This window comes from Gobio gobio (genome assembly GCF_949357685.1).
Source record: "Gobio gobio genome assembly, chromosome: 24".
NCBI classification, from domain to species: Eukaryota; Metazoa; Chordata; class Actinopteri; order Cypriniformes; family Gobionidae; genus Gobio; species Gobio gobio.
Window position 1 is genome coordinate 2,056,002 of NC_137120.1, and position 25,122 is coordinate 2,081,123.

The window sequence follows — 25,122 nt, forward strand, 5'->3', positions numbered from 1 at the left end:
AAAAGATTTATAAAAGTAAAACGTAGTGCTAGGTTTAAAGGTTAGATTTTCTTCATGTTTTAACAGGCTGGCGATCCAAAAGAGCCACTCGGCTACACCACAGTAAAACAGCGAGCTGTGTGAGTTAATGTCACTAACCTGTGTGGACGTGATGTCTAATAAAAGGACGTTCCTGCGTCTTGAATTGTTTTCCACATATTCTTTGCATCTAGCCGATCTGACACGGTAATAAATCCATATATGAGAACAAATGGCACGATGGATCTTGTCATGTTTCATGGGACTCTTATGAGGCACGCAATACACCAGTGGTTCTCAACCTTTTTTGGGCCAGCGCCCCCTATCCATTATCCAGGTCCCTTAACACCCCCCCCCCCCCCCCTTACGAGATGAGAAATACAAATCTGCCCTAGTGTTCAGTTATGATAAGCTTTTCGGCCAAGCTTGTTATACGGGAAAGCCGAAGCTGATCGGTTGGTTTTTCTTACATGACCTGCGTTGGGCTTGCAGCATTCTGAAAAGTTGAGTTTTCATCTCGCCGCGAGCTAGGCGCGCCTGGAAAAACACACTGCACGCGCGTTGCAGCGTTGCAACCACGTCGCTTCTGTTATGAGCGCGCTACGGAGCGCTGTGGAGTAGCACAGTTGCCTACCTCCACACAGTACCGTCGCAAGGGCTGTGCCAAGTGTGCGACCGCACAAGGCCTTGCACCTCACCAGGGCCTCGCACAAAGTAAAGTGACAGTTGACTTAATGTAAAAGCCAATAATGGTTCATGATAAAGCACATGTTTTAGTCTTTCAAAATACTAGTAATAGTTAAAAGACATACCTAAAATGTAGGCTATATTGAATTTGTGATGCAGTATTATTCTGTTTGTTAAAAATGTAACTTACAATTATTCTCTGTGCGTGAGACTGTGTGACTGATTCTTGCTCTTATGTCAGTCAGCGCGCATGCACGTAACGTTCGTAGAGAGATTTATTCACAGTCCATTCGAATTCTACTGCCCTCTCCTTTAACTGTCACCTTATCGTGGTGGAGAGGTTTGAGTACCCGAATGATCCTGGGAGCTATGTTGTCTGGGGCTATATGCCCCTGGTAGGGTCTCCCAAGGCAAACAGGTCCTTGGTGACGGGCCAGACTAAGAACAGTTCACAAACCCTTATGTTGACAATCACATCAAGGACCGTGACGTCGCCCGGCATGGCGCAGCCGGGGCCCCACCCAGGAGCCAGGCCCGGGTTGGGGCTCGTATGCGAGCGCCTGGTGGCCGGGCCTCCCCCCATGGGGTCCAGCCGGGCTCAGTCCGAAGGAGTGACGTGGGGCCGCCCTCCTGTGGGCTCACCACGTGCAGGAGGGATCATAAGGGGCCGGTGCATAGTGAATCGGGCGACAGTCGAGGGCAAGGCCCCAGACGACCCGATCTCTGGACACGGACTCTGGCTTTAGGGACGTGGAATGTCACCTCATTGGCGGGGAAGGAGCCTGAGCTTGTGCGGGAGGTCGAGAGGTACCGACTAGAGATAGTCGGGCTCACCTCCATGCACAGCTTGGGCTCTGGAACCATACTTCTTGAGAGAGGCTGGACTCTCTACCACTCTGGAGTTTCCCATGGTGAGAGGCGGAGGGCTGGAGTGGGTTTGCTTATAGCCCCCCAGCTCAGCCACCATGTGTTGGAGTTCACCCCAGTGAATGAGAGGTTCGCTGCCCTGCGCCTTCGAGTCGGGGATAGGTCTCTCACTGTCGTTTGTGCCTACGGCCCAAATGGCAGTGCGGAGTACCCGGCCCTCTTGGAGTCTCTGGGAGGGGTGCTGGAAAGTGCTCAGACTGGAGACTCCGTCGTTCTACTGGGGGACTTCAACGCCCACGTGGGCAGTGACAGTGACACCTGGAGGGGCGTGATTGGGAGGCCATGGAGAAAGACTATCGGTTGGCTTTGAAGAGATTCTGGCAAACCGTTCGACGCCTCAGGAGGGGGAAGCAGTGCCCTACCAACACTGTTTACAGTGGAGATGGGCACCTGTTGACCTCAACTGGGGATATCGTCGGGCGGTTGAAGGAATACTTTGAGGATCTCCTCAATCCCACCGACATGTCTTCCGTTGAGGAAGCAGTGGCTGGGGACTCAGAGGTGGACTCGTCCATCACCTGGGCTGAAGTCATCGAGGTGGTTAAAAAGCTCCTCGGTGGCAAGGCACAGAGGGTGGATGAGATCCGCCCTGAGTACCTCAAGTCTCTAGATGTTGTGGGGCTGTCTTGGCTGACACGCCTCTGCAACATCGCATGGCGGTTGGGGACAGTACCTCTGGACTGGCAGACCGGGGTGGTGGTCCCTCTTTTCAAGAAGGGGGACCGGAGAGTGTGTTCCAACTATAGGGGGATCACACTTCTCAGCCTCCCCGGGAAAGTCTATGCCAGGGTACTGGAGAGGAGAATTCGGCCGATAGTGGAACCTCGGATTCAGGACGAACAGTGTGGTTTTTGTCCCGGTCGTGGAACACTGGACCAGCTCTATACCCTTTCCAGGGTGCTGGGGGGTTCATGGGAGTTTGCCCAACCAGTCCACATGTGTTTTGTGGATTTGGAGAAGGCATTCGACTGTGTTCCTCGTGGCATCCTGTGGAGGGTGCTCTGGGAGTATGGGGTCGGCGGCCCCCTGCTTAGGGCTGTTCGGTCCCTGTACGACCGGAGCAAGAGCTTGGTTTGCATTGCCGGCAGTAAGTCAGACCTGTTCCCGGTGCATGTTGGACTCCGGCAGGGCTGCCCTTTGTCACCGGTTCTGTTCATAATTTTTATGGACAGAATTTCTAGGCGCAGCCAAGGGCCGGAGAGTGTCCGGTTTGGGGACCACACGATTTCGTCGCTGCTTTTTTCGGATGATGTTTTCATGTTGGCCTCCTCAGACCAGGACCTTCAGCGTGCACTGGGACGGTTTGCAGCCGAGTGTTAAGCGGCTGGGATGAGAATCCGCACCTCCAAGTCCGAGGCCATGGTTCTCAGTCGGAAAAGGGTGGATTGCCCACTTCAGGTTGGTGGAGAGTTCCTGCCTCAAGTGGAGGAGTTCAGGTATCTTGGGGTCTTGTTCACTAGTGAGGGAAGGATGGAACAGGAGATTGACAGACAGATCGGTGCAGCTTCTGCAGTAATGCAGTCGATGTACCGGTCTGTCGTGGTAAAGAAGGAGCTGAGGTGTAAGGCAAAATCTACGTTCTACCGGTCAATCTACGTTCCTACTCTCACCTATGGTCATGAGCTGTGGGTCATGACCAAAAGGACAAGATCCCGGATACAGGCGGCTGAAATGAGCTTTCTCCGTAGGGTGGCTGGGCGCTCCCTTAGAGATAGGGTGAGAAGCTCGGTCACTCAGGAGGAGCTCAGAGTAGAGCCGCTGCTCCTCCACATCGAGAGGGGTCAGCTGAGGTGGCTCGGGCATCTATTTCGGATGCCTCCTGGACGCCTTCCCAGGGAGGTGCTCCAGGCACGTCCCACCGGGAGGAGGCCCCGGGGAAGACCTAGGACACGCTGGAGGGACTATGTCTCCCGCCTGGCCTGAGAACGCCTCGGGGTTCCCCCAGAAGAGCTGGAGGAAGTGGCTAGGGAGAGGGAAGTCTCTGCAGGGTCAAATTCACAGATTAATTTCTCTAAAAGGGTAGAAAATATCAAGAATCCGTTCAGTCAATTCTGTGCGGCTCAGTTCAAAGATACTCTGAGCCAATTTTGGACAAAACTGGGCAAAATTTGAAGGAAGAGTAGCAAGTTTTTCACTTGATTCAATATGGCGGACAGTCACATGTTTGGAAAATGACAAATGACACATCGTCGGAATCGGCATAAGCCAGGGAACAAAATGACACAAATAACACACAATTTGGATAATGTTTTCAAAAGTTATAAACGTTTTTGCAAAAAATCTTATATCTCTGGAACACTGGTGGCGCTGTTCGGAAACTTCTCAGGTACGTTCAGAACATGCTGTCTATCGTGCATGCCAATTTTTGTGCAGCTATGTCAAATATTTTAAAATATATAGCAATTTATGCCAAAATTCAAAAAGGCGGACACGGGGTTCATCCGATCCTGGCATATCCGGTATCCACGGATTCGGCATGACACGAGGAAAGATTATGATTTTCCGACAAAGCGTTCAGAAGTTATGAGCAGAAATAGCCATTTTCCATATCTCATGACCTGTAGGTGGCGCTGTTCCCAACTTTGGCATGGACCCTCAGATCATGACTCTGATGAAGCGTATCCATTTTTGTTTTGATTGATCAAACTTTGGCCGAGAAACAGCCTCAGAGCCAATTTTGGGTCAACCTTGTTAAGTTCGCGACATCATAACTTTTGAATAAAGCTGAATAAAAAAAATCTGTTCAGTCATTTCTGTGCAGCTCAGTCCAAAGATTCTGTGTGTCAAGCTTTGCAAGAATTGGATAAATTTTGAGGAGGAGTATTCAAAATGGCTGCTACTGTAATGGGTGGAGTTTTTATGTAAGATGATGAATGTGATCAGCATGATGAGAGGAATCAGGTGTACTAAGTTTTATTTTTCTACCTCAAAGGGTTCAAAAGTTATAACAGTTTCAATGTTGAATTTTTGAACTGGTGGTGGTATGTTCTGTTTTGAATAGTGTCAGAATGAGATCATTCTTAGGAACAATGCCAGGAACAGATGCAACTTCTGCATCCCATCCTGCCACAGTACCTCTTGAAGTTTTACATAAATGTCACACTGAGTTTCAAACCCATGACGTGATGTACTCGGGATTAGGGATGAAACGATTACCGGTGTCACGATAAACCACGATAAAATGTAGTGACGGTTAGTAATATCGTTAAAATTTGTATTATCATTAAAACCGCGTGTGATTATCACGGTTGTGAAAACTCGCGGTAAGTCTTGTCCAGTCAGCGTCAGTCTGGCGCAGACGCAGCGCTGTTTTCTGCATGAGAAGAAATGTCAGAAGGCAGTGACAGCACTCGGGGGATTGTTCTGCCTTCTAAAAGGACCAAATCTGAGGTGTGGTCATATTTGGGCTTTTACAAAAGTCCTGAGGGAAACTTAATCGAAGATGGTCACCTTGTCTGCAGAACATGCCAGAAGAAAGTCACTGTAATGGGGAAAACACTTCAAAACTACGAACGCAAGGCAAGTGGACTTTGACTTCAATACCAAAACTACGTCTGGCAAATTATAATGTGAAGCGAACGAACAAATTCAATCAAGACTAGGGTGACATTTAAGGGATAATAATCATGGCTTGACATTAACAACCACCATTTGCAGGTGTAACGTTATTTCGGCTGCACACTAGTTACTCTGGCTGTTGAACTTATAATAGTCTTCTCAAAAGCCATCTGTTATAATCGCGTTGCGCATTATAAACACGTGTTTCTATTGAGTTTATGAATGCAATGTCTCATAATCAGAGGCGTTCAGATTAGCGGAGTTATGTTCAGAGCGCGCGCCGCTGTCACTCGCTGAAATCTAACATTACACTCAAAGCAGAGATAAATGTGCGATGTACGCAAGAGATTCACTCATCATACAGAGGTTGACTGTTTTTGTTCTATTTCAGCAGCGAAAATGGTTTAAAAAAACACAGCAGAAGCACAGCGCATCTGATATGACTGGCATAACGCTGGCGAATTTAGGGACCGTCTCTAAAGTTACATACAACATTGGTAACGTTATAGCCTACACGTTTCAAACTTCACTAGCATTTGAAGAGAATGAGTCATAAAACTGACTGTAAAGTGTTCATCTAGGTGTCAGGTATGATGCACACATTTTGATATTTAATCAAATAAACTGTCAAATCATATGGAAATGGATATGCATTATTTCTCTAGGATACTGTTTGGGCTCTAACACAAAATATGCTTGATTTAAATGCATCATAGCTGAACACTGATGAGAATATTTCTTGAGAATATATTTACAGAGATAATATTAGAGATTATATTTACGACAAATTATTATTGTTTATGCGTTATGCGTTGCTATTGACGACGGCCATTAAGGAAATAAATCCCACAGAATCTATCTTAAAAAAGTGCTTAGAGTTGCTTTAGTTATTTGTTGTTTGTTGAATTTCAAATATAAAACTTGTTGAAATGTTTTACGTGTGTGCATCTGTTCTTTTTGAACACTTTCATCTCGTTTGAACAAAACCGTGATAATATTGATAACCGTGATAATTTGGGTCACTATAATCGTGATGTAAAAATTTCCATACCGTTTCATCCCTACTCGGGATATGTGGCCTAACACATTGAGCTAATTGCTCATGCACATTCAACAGTCTGCTGAGCACATGTTTCAAAATATTTAACCAGGTTAGGATGCTAAGCTAACTAGCATAACAGTCAGATCTCATGACTTGTAGGTGGTGCTGTTCCCATCAGATCATGGGTCCAATGAAGCGTACCAATTTTCGTTTCGGTTGATTAAAGTTTGGCCGAATTAAAGCCTCTGAATCAATTTTGGGTCGACCTAATTAAGTTTGTGACATCATAACTTTTATTTGACCAGTAGGACCAAAGATTCTGTTCAGTCATTTCTGTTCAGCTCGGTCCAAAGATCATCTCTGCCAAGTTTTGTGAGAATTGGACAAATTTTGAAGGAGGAGTAGTGAAAAAAAAAGTTAAGTTTTGATGTAAGATGAATGTGATCAGCATGATGAGAGGAATCAGGTGTACTAAGTTTCATTTTTCTACATCAAAGGGTTCAAAAGTTATAACAGTTTCAATGTTGAATTTTTGAACTGGTGGTGGCGCTATGGAGTTGATTGTAGAGACTCCAAATTTGGTCCAATTACTTTTCATGAGCATCACTACAATGTTGCCAAATTTCATAATTTTCCTACTTATGGGTCATAGGGCTGTCATAGACACCCAGTGGGGAGGAAAAATAATAAGAAAACTAACAGATACAAGAGGGGCTACAGCCCTTTCAGGGCTTGGCCCCTAAATACAGCCCTTTCAGGGCTTGGCCCCTAATAATAATTTAACCATTAAAATGGAGTTTAAAAAAACGGAATCCAGAAGCATTAAAACGGAATTAGGAAAAATAAATAAAAAAATGGATTTCACAGGGTTCTAATTATTAACCTTACTTTCAATAAAAAAATTATTGAATCATGATTTTTCATGAATAAATGTTATAATTATAGGCCTGTTTTCATCAATGGTAGGCTATAGCCTAATTAATAGCCTAAAATAAAACTAATTTAGTCTGTCATGATTAATTTGTGTTCATAATCAGTAAAATAAAACAAAAGCTTCTAACAAGAATAAACATACATGAACCGTTAAATTATTATTGTAGTATTAATTATTTTTAACTATCTTGAAACTATCCAAGCAGCATTTTGCGCTCAGATGTGTTTATTACCTAAATGTGATTACAGAGTGAAATTGTCATTTTCAATTGTTCATTATGCTCATTCTCGTCAGAACGCCCAAGTATTAAAAAATGGTTGGGTTTTAACCTGGCTCGGGCTCATAATTACAGTTAATGTGTCAGGCCGGGCTAGGCCTCGGCTCAGGTAGGGTTGGGCTTAATTTTTTGAGCCCGATCTAAGCTCTACACCGGATTGAGGCTTGAGTCATTGCAAAAAAAAATGATTCACAGCTTACATGTCGCATGAAACTGGCGGATTTTACAATGTTGTATTAGCCTACATGTTTAATCTTGTCTTGCCTGGATTTTTGTTGTAAACTCTTGAACGCCCCCCAGGAACACCTGAACGCCCCCCTTTCAGAAATCTTGCCCCCCGTTGTGCTCTGAACGCCCCCGTTGAGAAACACTACAATACACGGACAGCCGTAATGAAATTCTATGACAAGGGTCCAATCTACCACGTCACGTGCATGTGAAGCAGATATTATAACATTCAAATAAATATATTTTTGTAAATTTTACGATAGATAAGGATTAAAGACGTTGTTTTTAAAATTTCAAGAGTCTTTTTTGTCGAGTCGAGTCAAGTCTGAAGTCTCATAAAATGCGACTCGAGTGCGACTTGAGTCCGAGTCACTAACTCGAGTGCCCATCTTTGTCATGAGCATATTCTTGAGGTAGGCCTATTATCCAGAAAAAAAGACTTTGACAAACCTCCTCCATCACTTCCAGTTTTTGTGCTCTCATTGAGTTTTCCATCCTTGTCTCTGTCGTCTCCTCGGACTGAACCTCCAGATCTGCTCAGATCTTCATCCTCATACCTGTCACAGATGAGGAATTCTTCATTCTCTTCCTTGAGCATCTTCTCTATCGTTCTGAACATCTCAAAGCGCCATCCTGGTTTTCTTGAATCAAACCGAAGACGTCTTCCTCCACACTGCCTTATTAAATCAAAAATAACACTATTCATCATCGAAGAACACATATTTCTGGATGTGAATGTCTCTTCATCAGTAGTCAGCAGTATAGTGTGTTTAATGGCCTTCTCACTGAAGAGGTTCAGCACAGTTTTCACTCTTCTCATGTCCTCAAATCTGAAGTCCTTAGACTGCAGTACGAGTAAGATCACATGAGGTCCTGGAGCAGACACACACACACACTCTCTCACTCTCTGTGTGATCAAATGGAGTGGCAGATGTGGCTGGAGCAGATGAGGAGTGCTGATGACTGTGATGTGTCTCTCCTCCACTATTCCACTGACTCTCACACTGTTCTGCTGTAAATAAGATGATGGAGCTCCACTGTGAAACACTGACTTTCTCATTATATTGTTTCCCACTCGACTGTTTTCTGATGCATTCTTCCCCAGCAGAACAATCCTCAGATCACTCACTGAAAAAGAGCACACACACACACACTAACGTTGTAAGTTAATTATCATTGAGCTATTGTGTTGTAGTACATAGTACCAAAATATAGTACTATGTTGTCAACTAGTGATATCATCACAAGAACTTTTGAGGAATATGCAACATAATTTAGACAATTGTTTTTGTCATATGTATTATAATAACTGACAGACATTATCAGCCGCTCTGTGCAGCTCGAACAGGAGCTCAGCTTCACGGCTAGACTATTAACTTAAAGCTTTTACTCTTAAACACAAAAGGCACATCCACTTTAATAAAAAGGAATATTTATTAAACAAGCCAGATCAAGAGCAGAAACTAAATTAAGTGCATAACTGAAAAATAAAGCATAGGCTCAAAACTAGTACAAATAGTGGCCACAGCGCATCGCACATTACAAAAATTTGAATTCGACTTTTTTCCCATTTAAAAAAAAAAAATTGTACGTATCGTATCTAAAAAATGTATCGACTAATAATCGACTAATCGACTGGGAGATTACAGCCCTAGAGATTTCAGAAGATTTGACCAAGAGCTGGATGAACTGTTCCCTTTCATTCAGTCACTACGACGTAACGTTAGTGACTAACGAATGGGGGTTTCACTTAGAAGCCAATCATCTTCGAGAATTCAAAAACGGTCAATGGCAGTGCCAATGCCATGGGCATGCGGAATTTGCATAGGTAACTCCGCCCCACCGTGTGGGTATATAAGGAAGTACGTGGGCAATATCGCATTATGTTTCTGCTTTGGAGCCAAGAGCATCTCTTCACTCCTCTAAGCCTGAATTCTGAAGTCCTCTCTTCAGTCTTCGAGACGAGCGGTTCTCCAGGGTGTTGGTGTGACGGCGCTTTCCAGCGATCTCACATTGCCTGCCTGCTGATCTGTGCAGTGATCTGCAACAGCTGTGTGTGTTTTCCCTGGGCGCTTCGGCACTCTGCAGAGCTTTCCTCTAGGGCTGAACGATTAATTGCATTTGCGATAATATCGCGATATGATAAAACACGATTTCCTAACCGCAAAGGCTGCGATTACAGTCTGGTCACGTGACACGCGAGAGTAAAGTCTGCAGAAGAAGCATCAACTTGGCACGTTACACATATCATATGCCTGGCCTAAAAGAAAAAAAACTGTGTTTAATCTATCTAATATTGTGTTGTTCATACTATAGGCTACAATAGAGGTGGGAGAAAATGTTCTCTCTCCAGTGATTCTGAGCTTAGATTTTAACTGCAGGTGCGCGGTGGCGCTGCGTGTGTTTTAGAAACACCCATATTCTGATTGCTTCCATTATCTCTCTCACACACACACACAAACCATAAAATAATCTTTCATAACGTTTGGAAAGGTTGAAGCGAATTGCAATGACATTCGCAGGCTTCATTGCACAGCTGTGAGAAACTTTGCTTGATGTCACGCTTACAGTGTGTGTTCAATGAAGGCTTCATTTATGTCGTTAGGAATGCAGTGTGCGTATATATTAAAAATAAGAAACTCACTGACAGAAGGCTTTCCGTATCAAATGCTCATGGCATGCTTTGTGAAGAGTCCTCGCGCACGTGTCTGTGTGTGTCTCAAAATGCTTTTATGACGCAAAATTAATGTAAACACCGTCAGTAATGTCTTAAAGGGTTAGTTCACCCAAAAATGAAAATTCTGTCATTAATTACTCACCCTCATGTCGTTCGACACCCGTAAGACCTCCGTTCATATTCGGAACACAAATGAAGATATTTATGTTGAAAGCTGATGGCTGAGAAAGGCTTCAGATAGGGCTCCATTGGCATTCAGTACATTTATACTCCCAAGACGCATAAAAGGCACTTAAAACGTTGTTACAAAGTCCATCTCACCACAGTGACTCTACAATAATTTTACGATGCGACGACAATAGTTTTTGTGCGCAAAAAAAAATCAAAATAACACCTTTATCCAACTTGTTCTTGTCTTCCGTGTGTGCCTCCACGACGCATGCGCGAGAATGCCTCCAGCCAAAATGAAGTCCGGCTTCCTCAGCCCTTACTTCATTGTACCCTAGGAAACCGGTGGGTTACGGCCAATCCTGGACCTGCCCGTCCTGAACCGATCCCTTCACAGGCTTCCGTTCAGGATGTTGGTAGCGAACGCCTCCTCGGACGCGTTCGTCCGGTAGATTGGTTGCAGCGATCAACCTGAAGGACGCCTACTTCCATGTCTCCATCCTTCCTCGACACAGACCGTTCCTACGGTTTGCTTCGAGGGGTGGACATTCAGTACGCGGCCCTCCCATTCGGGCCAGCTCTGTCCCCTCATGACTCCACATAGTCTATCGAGGTAGCCCTTGCGCCACTCAGGCAGCATGGGGTTCGCATCCTGAACTACCTCGACGACTGGGTCACTCTCGAGAGCGGGTGTGTGAACACAGAGTCCAAGTGCTCCAGCACTTAGCCCGTTTGGGCCTTCGGGTCAACTGGGAGAAGAGTGACTCTGCCACGTGCAGTGGATCTCTTTTCTCAGTATGGTTTCCGACTCGGTCGCCATGTGCGTGCTGCTTACCAGCGAGTGTGCGCAGTCACTGATGACTTGCCTTCATTAATTTGAGAGCAAGAGTGTGGTCCCACTGAAGTTTTTTCAGAGGCTCTTGGGGCATATGGCATCTGCAGCCGCAGTAACGCCGCTCGGATTGCTTCATACGAGACCGCTTCAGCTTTGGCTTCGTGATCGAGTCCAAAGATGGGCATGGCATTCGGGCACGCTCCGGGTCCCAGTGATTCTGGCCTGTCTGCAGACCCTCACCCCGTGGCTGAAACTCATTTCTACCGGCCGGTGGCCCTTAGGACGAGTTTCCAGGCATATTGTTGTGTCAACAGATGCCTCCTCCACGGGCTGGGGTGCCATGTGCAATGGACGTGCTGCCGCGGGCTCCTGGACAGGACCCCTGCTCCTCCTGCGTGTCAATTGCCTCGAGTTGCTGGAAGTACGGTTTGCCCTGCACCGATTCCTAGCGTTGCTGAAGGGTCAACATGCACTAGTCCGGTCAGACTACACGGCCACTGTAGCGTACATCTACCACCAGGCTGATCTATGCTCCCGCCGTATGCCTCAACTCGCCCGCCATTTCGTTCTATGGAGTCAGAAGCATCTGAGGTCCCTTCGAGCTGTCCATATTCCGGGAGTTCTGAACTGTGCAGCCGACGAGCTCTCACGGCTTCAGTCACTTCCGGGAGAATGGAGACTCCATCCCCAGACGGTCCAGCTGATTTGGGAACAGTTCGGCGATGCACAGGTTGATCTGTTTGCCTCCCATGACTCTTCCCATTGCAGCCTGTTCTATTCCCTGACCGAGGGCACGCTCGGCACGGATGCACTGGCGCACAGCTGGCCGCGGGGCCTATGCAAATATGCATTCCCCCAGTGAGCCTTCTCGCACAGCTCTTGTGCAAGATCAGGGAGAACAAGGAGCAGGTCCTTCTGGTCGCCCCGTACTGGCACGGCCGGACCTGGTTCCCCAAACTCTTACTCCTTGTGACAGCCCCTCCCTGGCCTATCCCTCTGAGACCGGACCTCTTCACTCAGAGACGCTGCACCCTTTGGAACCCGTGTCCCGATCTTTGGAACCTCCACGTGTGGCTCCTGGATGGGACGCGGCAGGTTTGAGTACCCTACCACATACGGTGGTGGCTACCATCACTTCCGCTAGGGCAGAGTCTACCAGACACGTCTATGCGTTGAAGTGGAACCTCTTCGTCACCTGGTGTTCTTCCCGCCAAGAAGTCCCCTGGAAATGCCCGAACGGGTCTGTGCTCTTGTTCCTCCAAGAAGGGTTGGAGCGAAGGCTGTCTTCCTCCACCCTTAAAGTTTATGTGGCCACAATATCTGCCCACCACGATCTCTTGGAGAGCAAAAAGGTCAGTCAGCACGACCTGATTATGAGGGGAGCGGGGAGACTGAATCCTCCTCGCTCTCCCCTCGTACCCTCTTGGGACCTCTCAGTAGTCTTAGATGCTCTGCAGAGGTCCCCCTTTGAGCCTTTCCAGTCAGTCGGTTTAAGTTCTTGTCTATGAAGACAGCGCTCTTGACCGCATTGGCCTCCATCAAGAGGGTAGGGGACCTGCAAGCATTTTTCGGTTGACAAAGCGTGCCTGGAGTTCGGGATATGTGCCCAAGGTTCCCACCACTCTGTTCAGAGACCAGGTGGTGAATCTGCAAGCGCTGCCTTTGGAGGAGTCAGACCCAGCCTTGGCACTGCTCTGTCCAGTATGCGCCCACCACGCTCACGTAGACAGGACGCAGTGTTTCAGGACCTCAGACCAGCTCTTTGTCTGTTATGGTGGAGAGCGGAAGGGAAAAGCTCTCTCAAAGCAAAGGCTGTCTCACTGGATAGTGGACACCATTGTTTTGGCTTACCAGCAGCAGGGTCGACCGTGTCCCCTTGGGGTTAGGGCCCACTCCACTCGGAGTGTGGCCTCCTCTTGGGCTCTAGCGCACGGCGCCTCGCTAACAGACATCTGCAGAGCTGCAGGCTGGGCGACACCGAACACATTCGCCAGATTCTACAATCTCCGAGTGGAGCCTGTGTCCAACTATGTACTCGCCTCTACTAGTGGCCGGTAATGGACTAGGCTCAGGTGTCTTCGCTTGCTCACCATTCCACTCCATGGACTGGATACGTGCGATGGTTCTCCTCAGGTGAGCTTCCCGAGAGCCCTGAGTTCCTCCAGCACTGTCGACGCCGACGCCAGTAAGTCTGCCCTCTATGAGCCCAGACCCTCGTGTTCGGCCAGGTGCCCCGTGTGCATGGTTCCCCTCCGGCGACCCCCACACGTGTATTTCCACCGTAAGCCTCCTCAGTGAGCAGGTGTCTTTCCCTTGGCAAGTCCCTGCCACCCCTGGGGTTAAAAATCCACCTTCGGCTGGTACCCCAGAGTTCTCCATATGCAGCCCATAGCGGGTCATATGTGTACTCTCTAAGTCCTCCCTACGGGTAGGCATTCTGGCATATCTCCACTGGAATATGCTTCCCAGTGTACCTTGGTATTCCTGTGTTTAGTGGGAGTCCTTCGTCCGTACTAGTCTTACGACAGGGCACTCGCACTTACGCAGGGCACTCGAAGACAGCCAAATGGCGTGATTATATTGGGACCCCCATTCGTTAGTCACTAACGTTACGTCGTAGTGACTGAACGAAAGGGAACGTCTCAGTTACGTATGTAACCCTCGTTACCTGAGGAGGGAACGGAGACATAATGTCCCTTTGCCACTCCGCTGTACCGCTGGAACGGCCGGGAGTTCAGTCTTGGCTCCTCAGCAGGTAACATAATGCGGTATTGCCCACGTACTTCCTTATATACCCAGGAGTTACGTATGCAAATTCCGCATGCCCATGGCATTGGCACTGCCAGAATTCTCGAAGATGATTGGCTTCTAAGCGACCCCACCCCCCAATCGTTAGTCACTAACATTACGGCTCCATTTCTCACATAAACCTAATGAAGTCTTGGAATAAAGCACATAGTTGTATGTACTAGTTTTAAAAAAAAGTATATTATTATTATTAATCATAAAATCATAAATTTTTGCAATATGAAAAGCCACAGTTTGGATGTTTTGTGTTCAGCAAAAGGAAAAAGTCAATATATTTTAGAACAACACGATAGAGAGTAAACAATGACATGATTTTCTTCAACTGAATCAACTCTGAATGTTATGGAATGATCATTTTATTCACAGACCTTTTATATAATTTAAGAGATTTACCCATAATGTTTAATTAAAGAAACCATGTGTTGTTTCAACTCTCACTGCCAGTGATTTAATTCACTTACTGTTAGGACGATCATATTCTGGACTTCTTCTACCTGCTGTTGAAAACACACACACACACAGAGAGAGAGAGAGAGAGAGAGAGAGAGAGAACAGAGGGTTTAGCCATTATAAGTTAATTACATTTCAAATCCAGACTCAAAACACATCTGTTTAGCTGTGCATTTACTGACTGATTGCACCTTATCTTATGCATTTACTCAATGAGCTCTGTGCTTTGTCCAAACTGCTTGCACTTTAATTATGTGTTTCAATTTAACCCTGTTTTATTTTTAGTTTTTAATTATACTTTTTATTTTTTATTATTTTTTATTTTGTTAAGGCTGTCTGGGTGGAAGAGGTTGAGAGACGGGGGAGCGATAAATCGAAATCCCTCCGCGCGAGGACGATCCGTTTAGATCTGCTCTGACGGATAGATCTGTATAGCCTTGGTGGTAAGAGGAAGGACCGTGTAGATCCGCTCTGACGGTCGAACAAAGTAGAGATAGCCCTGGTGTTCCTGTCCAGGAAGATTTGTCTGTAAGGGTAATGTTTAAATGCACAGTTACCTGACAAATATTTTCGAGTACTCCCTCCGGTGCGAGGAAGACCCGTTTAGATCTGCTCTGGCGGGTAAAACATCTAGAGAACGCCCTCAAGTTAGGCCAAGAAGATTTGTCTGTAAGGGTACTGTCTAAACGCACAGTTACCTGACAAATATTTTTTTAAAGTAAACCTGATTCTCCATTTTCTTCCATCCCAGATAGGGGATTTCAGCATTATTTTTATTTCCTTTTAATTCCTATTATAACTGTTATACTATATATATTTTTATTTTATTCACCTATGACTATTTTAACTTCATTTCTGTGTAAAGCACTTTGAATTGCCACTGTGCATGAAATGTGCTATACAAAGAAAATTACCTTGCCTTGCCTTACATTTGTGTATCAACTGAAAAGCTGTAACTTCCCAGTGTTTGCACCAATCAGAACTGAGCACAGAACGCTGGTGTCTTCAGTCGTGATTGTAACATTAGTTCTGGTTTAGTGTGGACAGTAGTGAGGCTCAACAGGTCAGCGGCGCTGCTAAGAAATGTTTTATGTGCTTAAATAACTTCAATAATCTGCATTTATTGCATTTTATTTCATTCTCCATTTTACCTTAAAATATACATAGTCATATCGGGCCCTACTTTAACGATCTGAGCGCATGATCCAAAAGGGTCGTCCCTCGTCTCTTAATGAGTCATGGGTGTGTTTTGGTCGTAACGAGCAATAAACCAATCAGAGGATTTGAGCGAGTTTGACAAGGGCCAGATTGGCCACAGGGTCATGAAGGACCAGTGGAGAACCGGCCACAGGGTCATGAAGGACCAGTGGAGAACCGGCCACAGGGTCATGAAGGACCAGTGGAGAACCGGCCACAGGGTCATGGAGGACCAGTGGAGAACCGGCCACAGGGTCATGGAGGACCAGTGGAGAACCGGCCACAGGGTCATGGAGGACCAGTGGAGAACCGGCCACAGGGTCATGGAGGACCAGTGGAGAACTGGCCACAGGGTCATGGAGGACCAGTGGAGAACTGGCCACAGGGTCATCGAGGACCAGTGGAGAACCGGCCACAGGGTCATGGGCGGCCAAGGCTCATTGATGCACGTGGGGAGCGAAGGCTCTGCTGGGAAACCTTATGATATTTATATTTAATGTTATAACAGAGATAGTTGCATTGCACGTTTGTTTTTCATTGGGGGTGTGGGCTCTTTGAAACGAGCCTCAGAATTTCAGTAATTCATGAATTGCAAGTGTCATGGAGAAGTGAACACTGCATAGGGACCATCAATCAGAGCAGCTTGTGTAGATTTATGGAGTAAAAATGCTTGACGGCTTCATGTTGGCATAGGTTATACTTTTATACTTTTACTATTACACATCTGATCAATCTCAACATCCTTAAGTTTGTTTCAAGCATACATTAAAATGGTTGTTGCTTTGGTTGTTCATTCAAAATGCAAAATGATTTCCTCTGTCTAGATAACAGAGTTGATGTGTAAAAATGTAGCTATATGAGATGTAGCCTTACTTCCTGGTCTTCAATGCCAATTTTAAGCGTAAATATAAGAGCGTACAATAACTATGAAGTAAACCGTTGTCTACTGTGGCTAATATTTCATAAACACTGAGGAAGCATTCTTTCATCATAGGCTGTATTTGTGTCTTAATTTGATTCTTACCCGAACTCGACGCCATTTCCACAGCTTGAATCAAAACCGAAAGAATTCCGAGAGCTCACCTGAGCCACGCCTGCGGAGGACCGGGAAAGAGAATATTATTCCGTTCGGTAATTATTTTAAACCAGAAATTAAACACGGAAGATGCCGATTCTTCTTTAACTCTGACGTATATAAAATAAGCAGATTCAAACTCATTTTCATAAATATATGCTACAGATGTTTGTCCATGGGTGGTCAGTGCCATTGGAGCATCCCCTGTCCGCGAGCTTTCTGACGGCTTTAACAGCTTTTCTCCGTTCAATATCACTGACACTGGCACAGAAGGACACACACTCCCGCTGAACTAACCTGTCACTTCACCGATTAATATGGAAAAATAACAAGCCCAAAGATGCCTATAGTAGTGGCAAATGCGCGCTTGGTTTACGAGCCTACACACACACACACACACACACACACACACACACACACACACACACACACACACACACACACACAGCTGTTTAACGCATGATTACACACCAACAGAATGGAAAAGTAGCGCAGTGGAATGGATAAAACCCTTAAGGTTTAGCCAACCTTTTGTGCGCGTGTGTGAAAATATATATAATTATGTTAAAGCTGCTGTCCGTAACTTTTTTTGTGTTCAAGATTTACAAAAATTATATAAGGAGAATGTACAACATGAATCCATTTTCCAAACCGTGTTTTTGTCTTACCCTGAATAATTATGGTACACTTATAATAAGTGTTTATGTTGGGACTATTTCAGAGCGGAGCCGCTGCGGAGGAGCTCAGTCCCTGCGTGACTCGCCATAGACATAAACAGAGAGAAGTAGCTCCGGCTGCAGTGCTCTTCCGCAAGACGCGTGCAGTTCTGTTTATTAACCACTAGAGCGCCAAAAGTTACGGACTGCATACGCAGATCAGGCATAACATTATGACCACTTTCCTAATATTGTGGCCCCCCTTTTTGGCTAATATTTCATAAAGCTTTTATAATAATTCATAAACCTGCTGCCAAAACAGCCCTGACCCGCGAGGCATGGACTCCACTAGACCCCTGAAGGTGTGTTGTGATATCTGGCACCAAGATGTTAGCAGCAGATCCTTTAAGTCCTGTAAGTTGTGAGGTGGGCCCTCAATGGATCGTACTTGTTTGTTCAGCACGTCCCACAGATGCTCAATTGGATTGGAGGTTGAGTCAACGTCTCAAACTCGTTGTTGTGCTCCTCAAACCATTCCTGGGGCCGTTTCAGAAAGGAGGTTAAGTGAAAACTCTGTATGTTAACCCTAAAATGAAGGGAAACTCTGGGTTTTCTGTTTCAGAATGGGAGGTATGTCAAACCTGAGAAAGTGGGGTAAGTCAAGCCAGTTTCTGAAAGAGAGGTAACTTATACTCAGTTACCAGGGTATCTCTTACTCTGTGAACCTAACCTGGTCTGGAGCTGGTTTTCTTTGGTAAACTCCCCTTTTTAAAACGCCAGCGGTGTTTAAATACTTCATTCATTCATTCAAACGCCACAAATGCTTTTCTTACTGAGTATTTTGTCGTATTTCAAGTACAAATATAAACGAAGTTTACTTAAAACAAATTAAATGATCTGCCTGTCATGACCCCCTCAAAAATCAGATCCAGCTAATATTACCCCCCCCCCCCCCAATATCATCACATCATTCAGATTAAAATAAAATATGAAATATTCCGAATTAATACTTTTGTTCGTTTTCTTTTTTAATTTCATTTGCCAGCAAGAAAGATAGTATCATATTTTAAATAATCTCAAAGTGTGGGGTGCGGGCGCGGCCCACTGGTGGGGTGGGAATGGAGACATGACAAGTGGGGCGCGACAAACAGGTTATGTGCCCATCTTTTTAATTCCTTTATTTATTGACCATACACTCAAAACAAAACAAAGACACATTTAAATGTAAGCCTTACTTAACCTTTTCACATGTAAGTTTAAATTTTTTTCAAGGCGACCGTTATAGGCCTTTATCACAGAGGAATTGAATACCGGAAGTGCGCGTCGAAGCAGTGCTGATTCTTCCGGTTATGCATGTTTTCAATGTGCTGTGAACACCTAGCTGACCCAACAACAATTAAAATAAGCATCTGGAGGATGATTTAAAAATCCGGACATTTTCCGAGACAGGAGAAGAGATAAACTGATCATTACTGTGTACAGCATTTTCCAAACTCTGTTGAACTTGTAGTTTTTTAATCCGACATAAGCCGAGGGTCGTAAACATACGTGATTATTTCACCACACGGAGCCAGTGCTCGTTTAAATAGATTGCGATGAAGTGTGTGAGACCTGAAGAATAAGATCTGAATGAACATATTGATTTGTATTAATATTTTAGTCATTGTTCTGTCACTTTTCATTGACAATCATTTCACTGTATGCTACAGTATATGTAATTCACACATTTATACCAAAATTCAGTCACGCTGTTAACATATTACTGTTTAAGATTAATTAAATGCTTAACATCGTTAACTTTCTTTAAGGCAGTTACCGCGCATTCATTCATCTATTTATTACAAGAAAATGAACCATGGTTTTATTACAAATAAAATATGGTTCTTGTAGTTTAACCATGGTATTTGTAGTAAAAGTAATACAAATGGTAGTCAATCCACACAACAACAAAAAACATGGTTACTACATTCTTACTATAATAAAACCATGGTTAACTTAACTTTCGTAAGGGTGTTTATCAGTCAAATTCATTTAAAAATGTAACAACAGGTATGAAATATGATTAGTAAGAGACACACTGTTAATGAGAAGACAATCACTGGACTGCGGCAGGTTAGAAATGTATTTATTATTCAGAATGCACATTTGTATGGGAACATTTCAGCAGGCTGACGATATGAGACACGTAAACATCCGCAGTTTGGAAATGCATAGGCCTACAACACACAAACACACAACTTCATCCCACCATATCAGTCTCACCCATGCTCTCCTCTATTCTTTTAGTGTCAGGAAATGGTCAAATCTGAGGTAAGGATGTCATTATTTAGTATTAGAGCACGGGATCGCTGCAGTTACACCCGCGTTTTGATTGCGTCGCGATGGGACCGGAAGTAGAGGTGCACTGCTTCACTTACCGGAAATAGGAAGTGTGATAAAGGCCTATTGATCATAGTAGCAACTATCACTTTATGGTTCCCATGGAGACGCGTCATTCATTGCTTGTCACACCGCAGCCTGTGTGACTGATGATCTGCTTTTATTTCCTTTTTTTATTCAAAATTTCACACATTTGTTAGCTATAGCAGGATATATCTGATATTCGATTGTCAAATATGTGCAAGTGGATGTGTTTTTTTGTTCAAACACCTTTATAACGTTCGAGTTAGTTGAGCTGTATGCGCAGCGTATTTTAGGTATCTATTTTATTAAAATACCTAAAAAAATACCTACATTATTAGGAATTTACCACCTCCGGCTCAATTTGAGATTATTATTATTTTAATTTTTTTGTTCTTTTTGCATGGGGTTTGCAAAGTGACAAAATGAATCAAAGCACAACTAAGTTAACGTTAACGTTAGTTCACACTTGTATTTTCTCAGTTTCTGAATTTGATGTTATCCGAGGCTAAATGCAAACACAATTTTTTTTAATCTACTTTTGAGTGTTATTTCATGCAAAGTGATAATATAATTGCACTTTCATTTTCTCTATTTGAACATTTTTAATACTGTTATTTGATGTTAAGTTTTTAAAATGTGATGTTAATAAAATAGATTTTAACAGTAAAACTTAAAGCCTAGTTTATTAACATTTTGTCGGGGTGATTGGAGACAGGTGGGGCTCGGAACTCTTTCCTACCTCTGAAGTGGGGAATGGCAGAAAAAGTTTGAGAAACAGAGTTAGCTGATGATTTGTTTTGTTGACTGGAGTTGGCTGGCTAGATGTTCGTTTGCCAGTGTCCTACGAGGTAAAGCCAGAGGGTGCTAGGGACTGTGTAGAACCAATGTCACTGAATTCTAACTTAAGTTGCTATTTCTCCAATACAGTCACACGTTTTTGGGGGGATTGCATCATTTACTTGACTAGAGACTAGAGATGTCATCCATTGACAGCTAGCTGCTATGGGCTAGTTCAGTGGTTACGCCACTCCTTTTGAGCATGCATGCCTATACTGTATCTTTTACACAAGAAAATTATTCAATAAATAAATAAATTAATAAATATGCCGCAAGTTTAACCCTCCCAATGGTAGACCCAAAGTTACGCCCCTTGAGTGGAGGTACATTCATTCATTGCTCATATTTTCATCATGAGGACACGTCAATGTGACAAAAATAGCATGTCCTTTTCTACAGGATCCTAACGTTCACTTGATGAACCTCTAGAAGTATCCATAATAATCAGAATGTCCTTTAGGATTTCCAGTGGTTGGACGCATTGATGACACTCATATTCCCATCATCACACTTTCTGAAAACGGATAACTGTATGAGATGGAAGAATGCCTAATGGTAGTACGAGATATATACCATAACCACCACCACAGCTGTTAAATATATTTATTTACAATTTTTATGGTCATCTTTATTTCCTACAAATGCTTTATTCTTTTTCCTGTTGGATGTTAATATTCTTCCTCCATCTCCTCTTCATCTGTCAGTGGTGCTGGAGTTTGGCTGGCCTGAGTAGAAGTCAAATGTTAATGTCATTCCCCTGATTAATAAATGTAACAGGTGGGATCAGAGAACATTTCATTATGTGGACAGAGTATAGACCCTTTTCACATTTCTGGGTATCCGAAGCTGAAGTCGTCATGGGTTAACTTTTATAGCGGTTAAATATATATTTTGTGTCCATATTTGCTCAAATAGCAAAAGAAAAACTCCACAATAGTGATTTCACAACTTTCAAAAAGAGGAGAAAATAGAGTGAGATTAATAACGGCAGTGAAAAGAGAGAAAGATGTTCATTTTTACCATCACTCCCATAGACGCTGTATAAGAAACACTCTCACAGCAGCGGCCACTTGTTTTAAAATAGGTTTGTAAAAGTAATTTAATACAAAGTATTAGTGTTATAAATGTACATACATTTAAACATATGAAAATGCAAAAACTGTTGCAGGATTTACAATATTGATGACCGTTAAAACACGTCATCACAGTGAAAAGGGTCTATGTGGGAAAGCGGCTGCACATTGGACACTGAATGATATTTATTTAATATTTCAAATGTTTGTAAAGTCATTAAACCTACACCCATGAACCTTTAATGGTTAAAGCTTTACCTGATTGAATTATGTTTTTATTTTTCATTGTTAGCTGCTGCCACATTCTTTTTTTGCCTTTTGGATACCATGAAAATTAAACTTAATTCAACTAATTAAGAATTAAACTTCCAGATTGACCCGGAAGTAGAGGTCTTCACAGGTCCAAAAATTACCTGAACTCGAAGAGACCCGTAATGTGCTAAACAGAACCAACCCGGACCCGTCTATTATTTCAAAAGCTGGACCCGGACCCGTGCAGATCCGAGAAATGCCAAAAATGTAGCACCCGGAACCAACCTGGACCCGTCTATTATTTAAAAGCTGGAACCGATCCCGGCGTGAAGACACAGACCCGATTGTTACATATTCCATAATAAACTGATATTAACAAGTCAATAAACAAGTCGTGAAACATATAACTTTTTGTCTTACCTATAGCCGTCGTCTGTGTAACCCTTATTACGAGGTAGTAATAATGTACATGGTTTAATAGTCTAAAGTAGTTGTAGAATATGATTTGGACCAGAATCAGAAAACGCTAAATTGTTAAGAGCCTGAGAATTGAATATCAATAAAAAAATACCACACCAGAATGACAGTTTAGACAACCTGTATTAAATTCACAGGGTGCAACATACATACAAAAAAACACATTTATGAAAAATAACAAACTAAAATAATAAAGTGCGCACGTAAACAAAACCCTATCTTTTCAGATTCTTTGAGCTCAGTTCGTTCTTGTTTAGGCTTGCCTTGATTGACAAGAGTTCAGTTTCACCGTTGGGGCCCTTTTTTCAGTTTGAGTTAGTGTTTGTCCTACCACGACAAAGATGAAGATGATGATCCGGGCAATCCGTCTAAAGTCAGAGTCACAAACACGGTTGGCTCGCCACCCAGCCACCCGGACTGGGAATCTATGAATCTCTGGGAAAACGTCTGGAACGTGTGGATCTGTATCACTCCGTAGAAAGGATCTCTGCACGATGTTTCCAACTCTTTATCAAAACCTGACCTATAAATAAGGCCAAATCATTTATTTCAATTACCATTCAGTGAATAAATGGACTGCTACAGGCTTCTACAAAATAAAATTAGATAATATTTCAGTACACCTATAATGCAATATAAAAATCTTTCTCTCGTTGTACAACAGCTCTTATATTTCTTCTCAGGTATCAAAACTATATGAATTTCTCTAGAATTTCTCCAGAGGCATTAAGACGTTAGTGAGCTTATTTATCCCCCTCTGCACCGGTAACAGTGGAAAGAATGCACTAAAAATTACACCTCTTTAAGCTTCAGTGACCACAGCTTTTTTCGGATGATGTTGTCATGTTGGCCTCCTCAGACCAGGACCTTCAGCGTGCACTGGGACGGTTTGCGGCCGAGTGTGAAGCGGCTGGGATGGGAATCAGCACCTCCAAGTCCAAGGCCATGGTTCTCAGTCGGAAAAGGGTGGATTGCCCACTTCAGGTTGGTGGAGAGTTCCTGCCTCAAGTGAAGGAGTTCAGGTATCTTGGGGTCTTGTTCACGAGTGAGGGAAGGATGGAACAGGAGATTGACAGACGGATCGGTGCAGCTTCTGCAGTAATGCGGTCGATGTACCGGTCTGTCGTGGTAAAGAAGGAGCTGAGCTGCAAGGCAAAGCTCTCGATTTACCGGTCAATCTACGTTCCTACTCTCACCTATGGTCATGAGCTTTGGGTCATGACCGGAAGGACAAGATCCCGGATACAGGCGGCTGAAATGAGCTTTCTCCGCAGGGTGGCTGGGCGCTCCCTTAGAGATAGGGTGAGAAGCTCGGTCACTCGGGAGGAACTCGGAGTAGAGCCGCTGCTCCTCCACATCGAGAGGGGTCAGCTGAGGTGGCTCGGGCATCTATTTCGGACACAATTTTTAACATCATTATTTAACAACCTAACTATTCAGCAACAGTATGAAAAGTTAACATTTCTTTTTATAACCCACAAACGAAATAACTTGGTTTCAAAGACATTAACCAGTATGTCGCTAGCCTATTGTGGCTAATTACCTTATTAACATATGCACACAGCAGGCTTTACACCTTTACCTTTACACAAGGAGCATCTTTGTATTGATTCACCCATTAACACAGATTAACATAGATGCTAGCTAACTCAAACTCAGCAGACTAGGTTAAATACAAAAATGGGCAGCAAAAGCCTGGCCTGTTAGCATGAATATTAGCGAACTCAGATGCCTAGATAAACAACTCACCATGTTAATGGAATTCACTGCTTTTAGCTCCGTGACAACAGTGGATTCAGGCACAGCTTTCGTTTACACTCTACATTACAATAAAGTATAATCAGTATAATCCATAATGATTACAGAACTTCTTCTTCTTCTTTGGTGTTTATTGGCGGTTGGCAACCTAACTTATTGGTGCATTACCGCCACCGACTGGAATGGAGTATGGATAAGGATATTATTTGTATACGTCATATAAATAAACAAACAAACAAACAAAAACAATCAAAACAAATAAACAAACTGGAAAATAAAACATAACAAATAAACAAACAAACAATCAAAACGTTATATTCTTTTGTATAATTTACTTACTTTCAAAAATGTAATAATATCATCATACAACTTGCTATCTGTTTTCCCTAATAAACCTGGCAATGTAAAGTCATGATGTTTTGCTATCTTAAGTGACTGAATAAGGTGATGTCTCTCATTATTATATTTCATACAATGAAAAAGTACATGCTCAACTGTTTCTTGTTGACAACAGTATGTGCATTCCCCAGTTGGATGCTTTCCAATCTTATATAGTGTACTATTAAGTCCTGTGTGACCTATTCTCATCCGAGTTATAATACTTCCTTCTCTTCGATTCCTGCTCTCCCTCCTCCCAGAACCAACTTGATTTTGTATATTATATAAGTGTCTGCCTAATTCAGTATCATCCCAATGTATCTGCCATACTGAATACGCATATTTCCTAATGTATGCTTTAGCTTCCATTTTGCTTAATGGAACTTGTAGATCTATCCGTTTTAATT

The 25,122-nt window shown here is 43.6% G+C and overlaps 1 protein-coding gene and 1 long non-coding RNA gene across 3 annotated transcripts in view; both read right to left on the reverse strand.

Moving 5' to 3' along the window:
• The window catches only part of LOC307120570 (GTPase IMAP family member 8-like), a 32,923-nt gene extending 15,636 nt beyond the window's left edge, over positions 1-17,287 (reverse strand). The window contains exons 1-3 of one of the 2 annotated variants that reach the window (XM_079807671.1): positions 16,831-17,287; positions 14,621-14,656; positions 8,122-8,799 (exon numbers count right to left, since the gene is read on the reverse strand). In XM_079807671.1, coding sequence (XP_079663797.1) covers positions 8,122-8,799; positions 14,621-14,656; positions 16,831-16,846 — 730 coding nt within the window. In that variant the 5' untranslated portion in view covers positions 16,847-17,287. The remainder of the gene's footprint in view (positions 1-8,121; positions 8,800-14,620; positions 14,657-16,830) is intronic. The other variant, XM_079807672.1, reaches the window with a different exon arrangement.
• The window catches only part of LOC307121078, a 65,346-nt gene that overhangs the window by 30,831 nt on the left and 9,393 nt on the right, over positions 1-25,122 (reverse strand). The window lies entirely within an intron of this gene.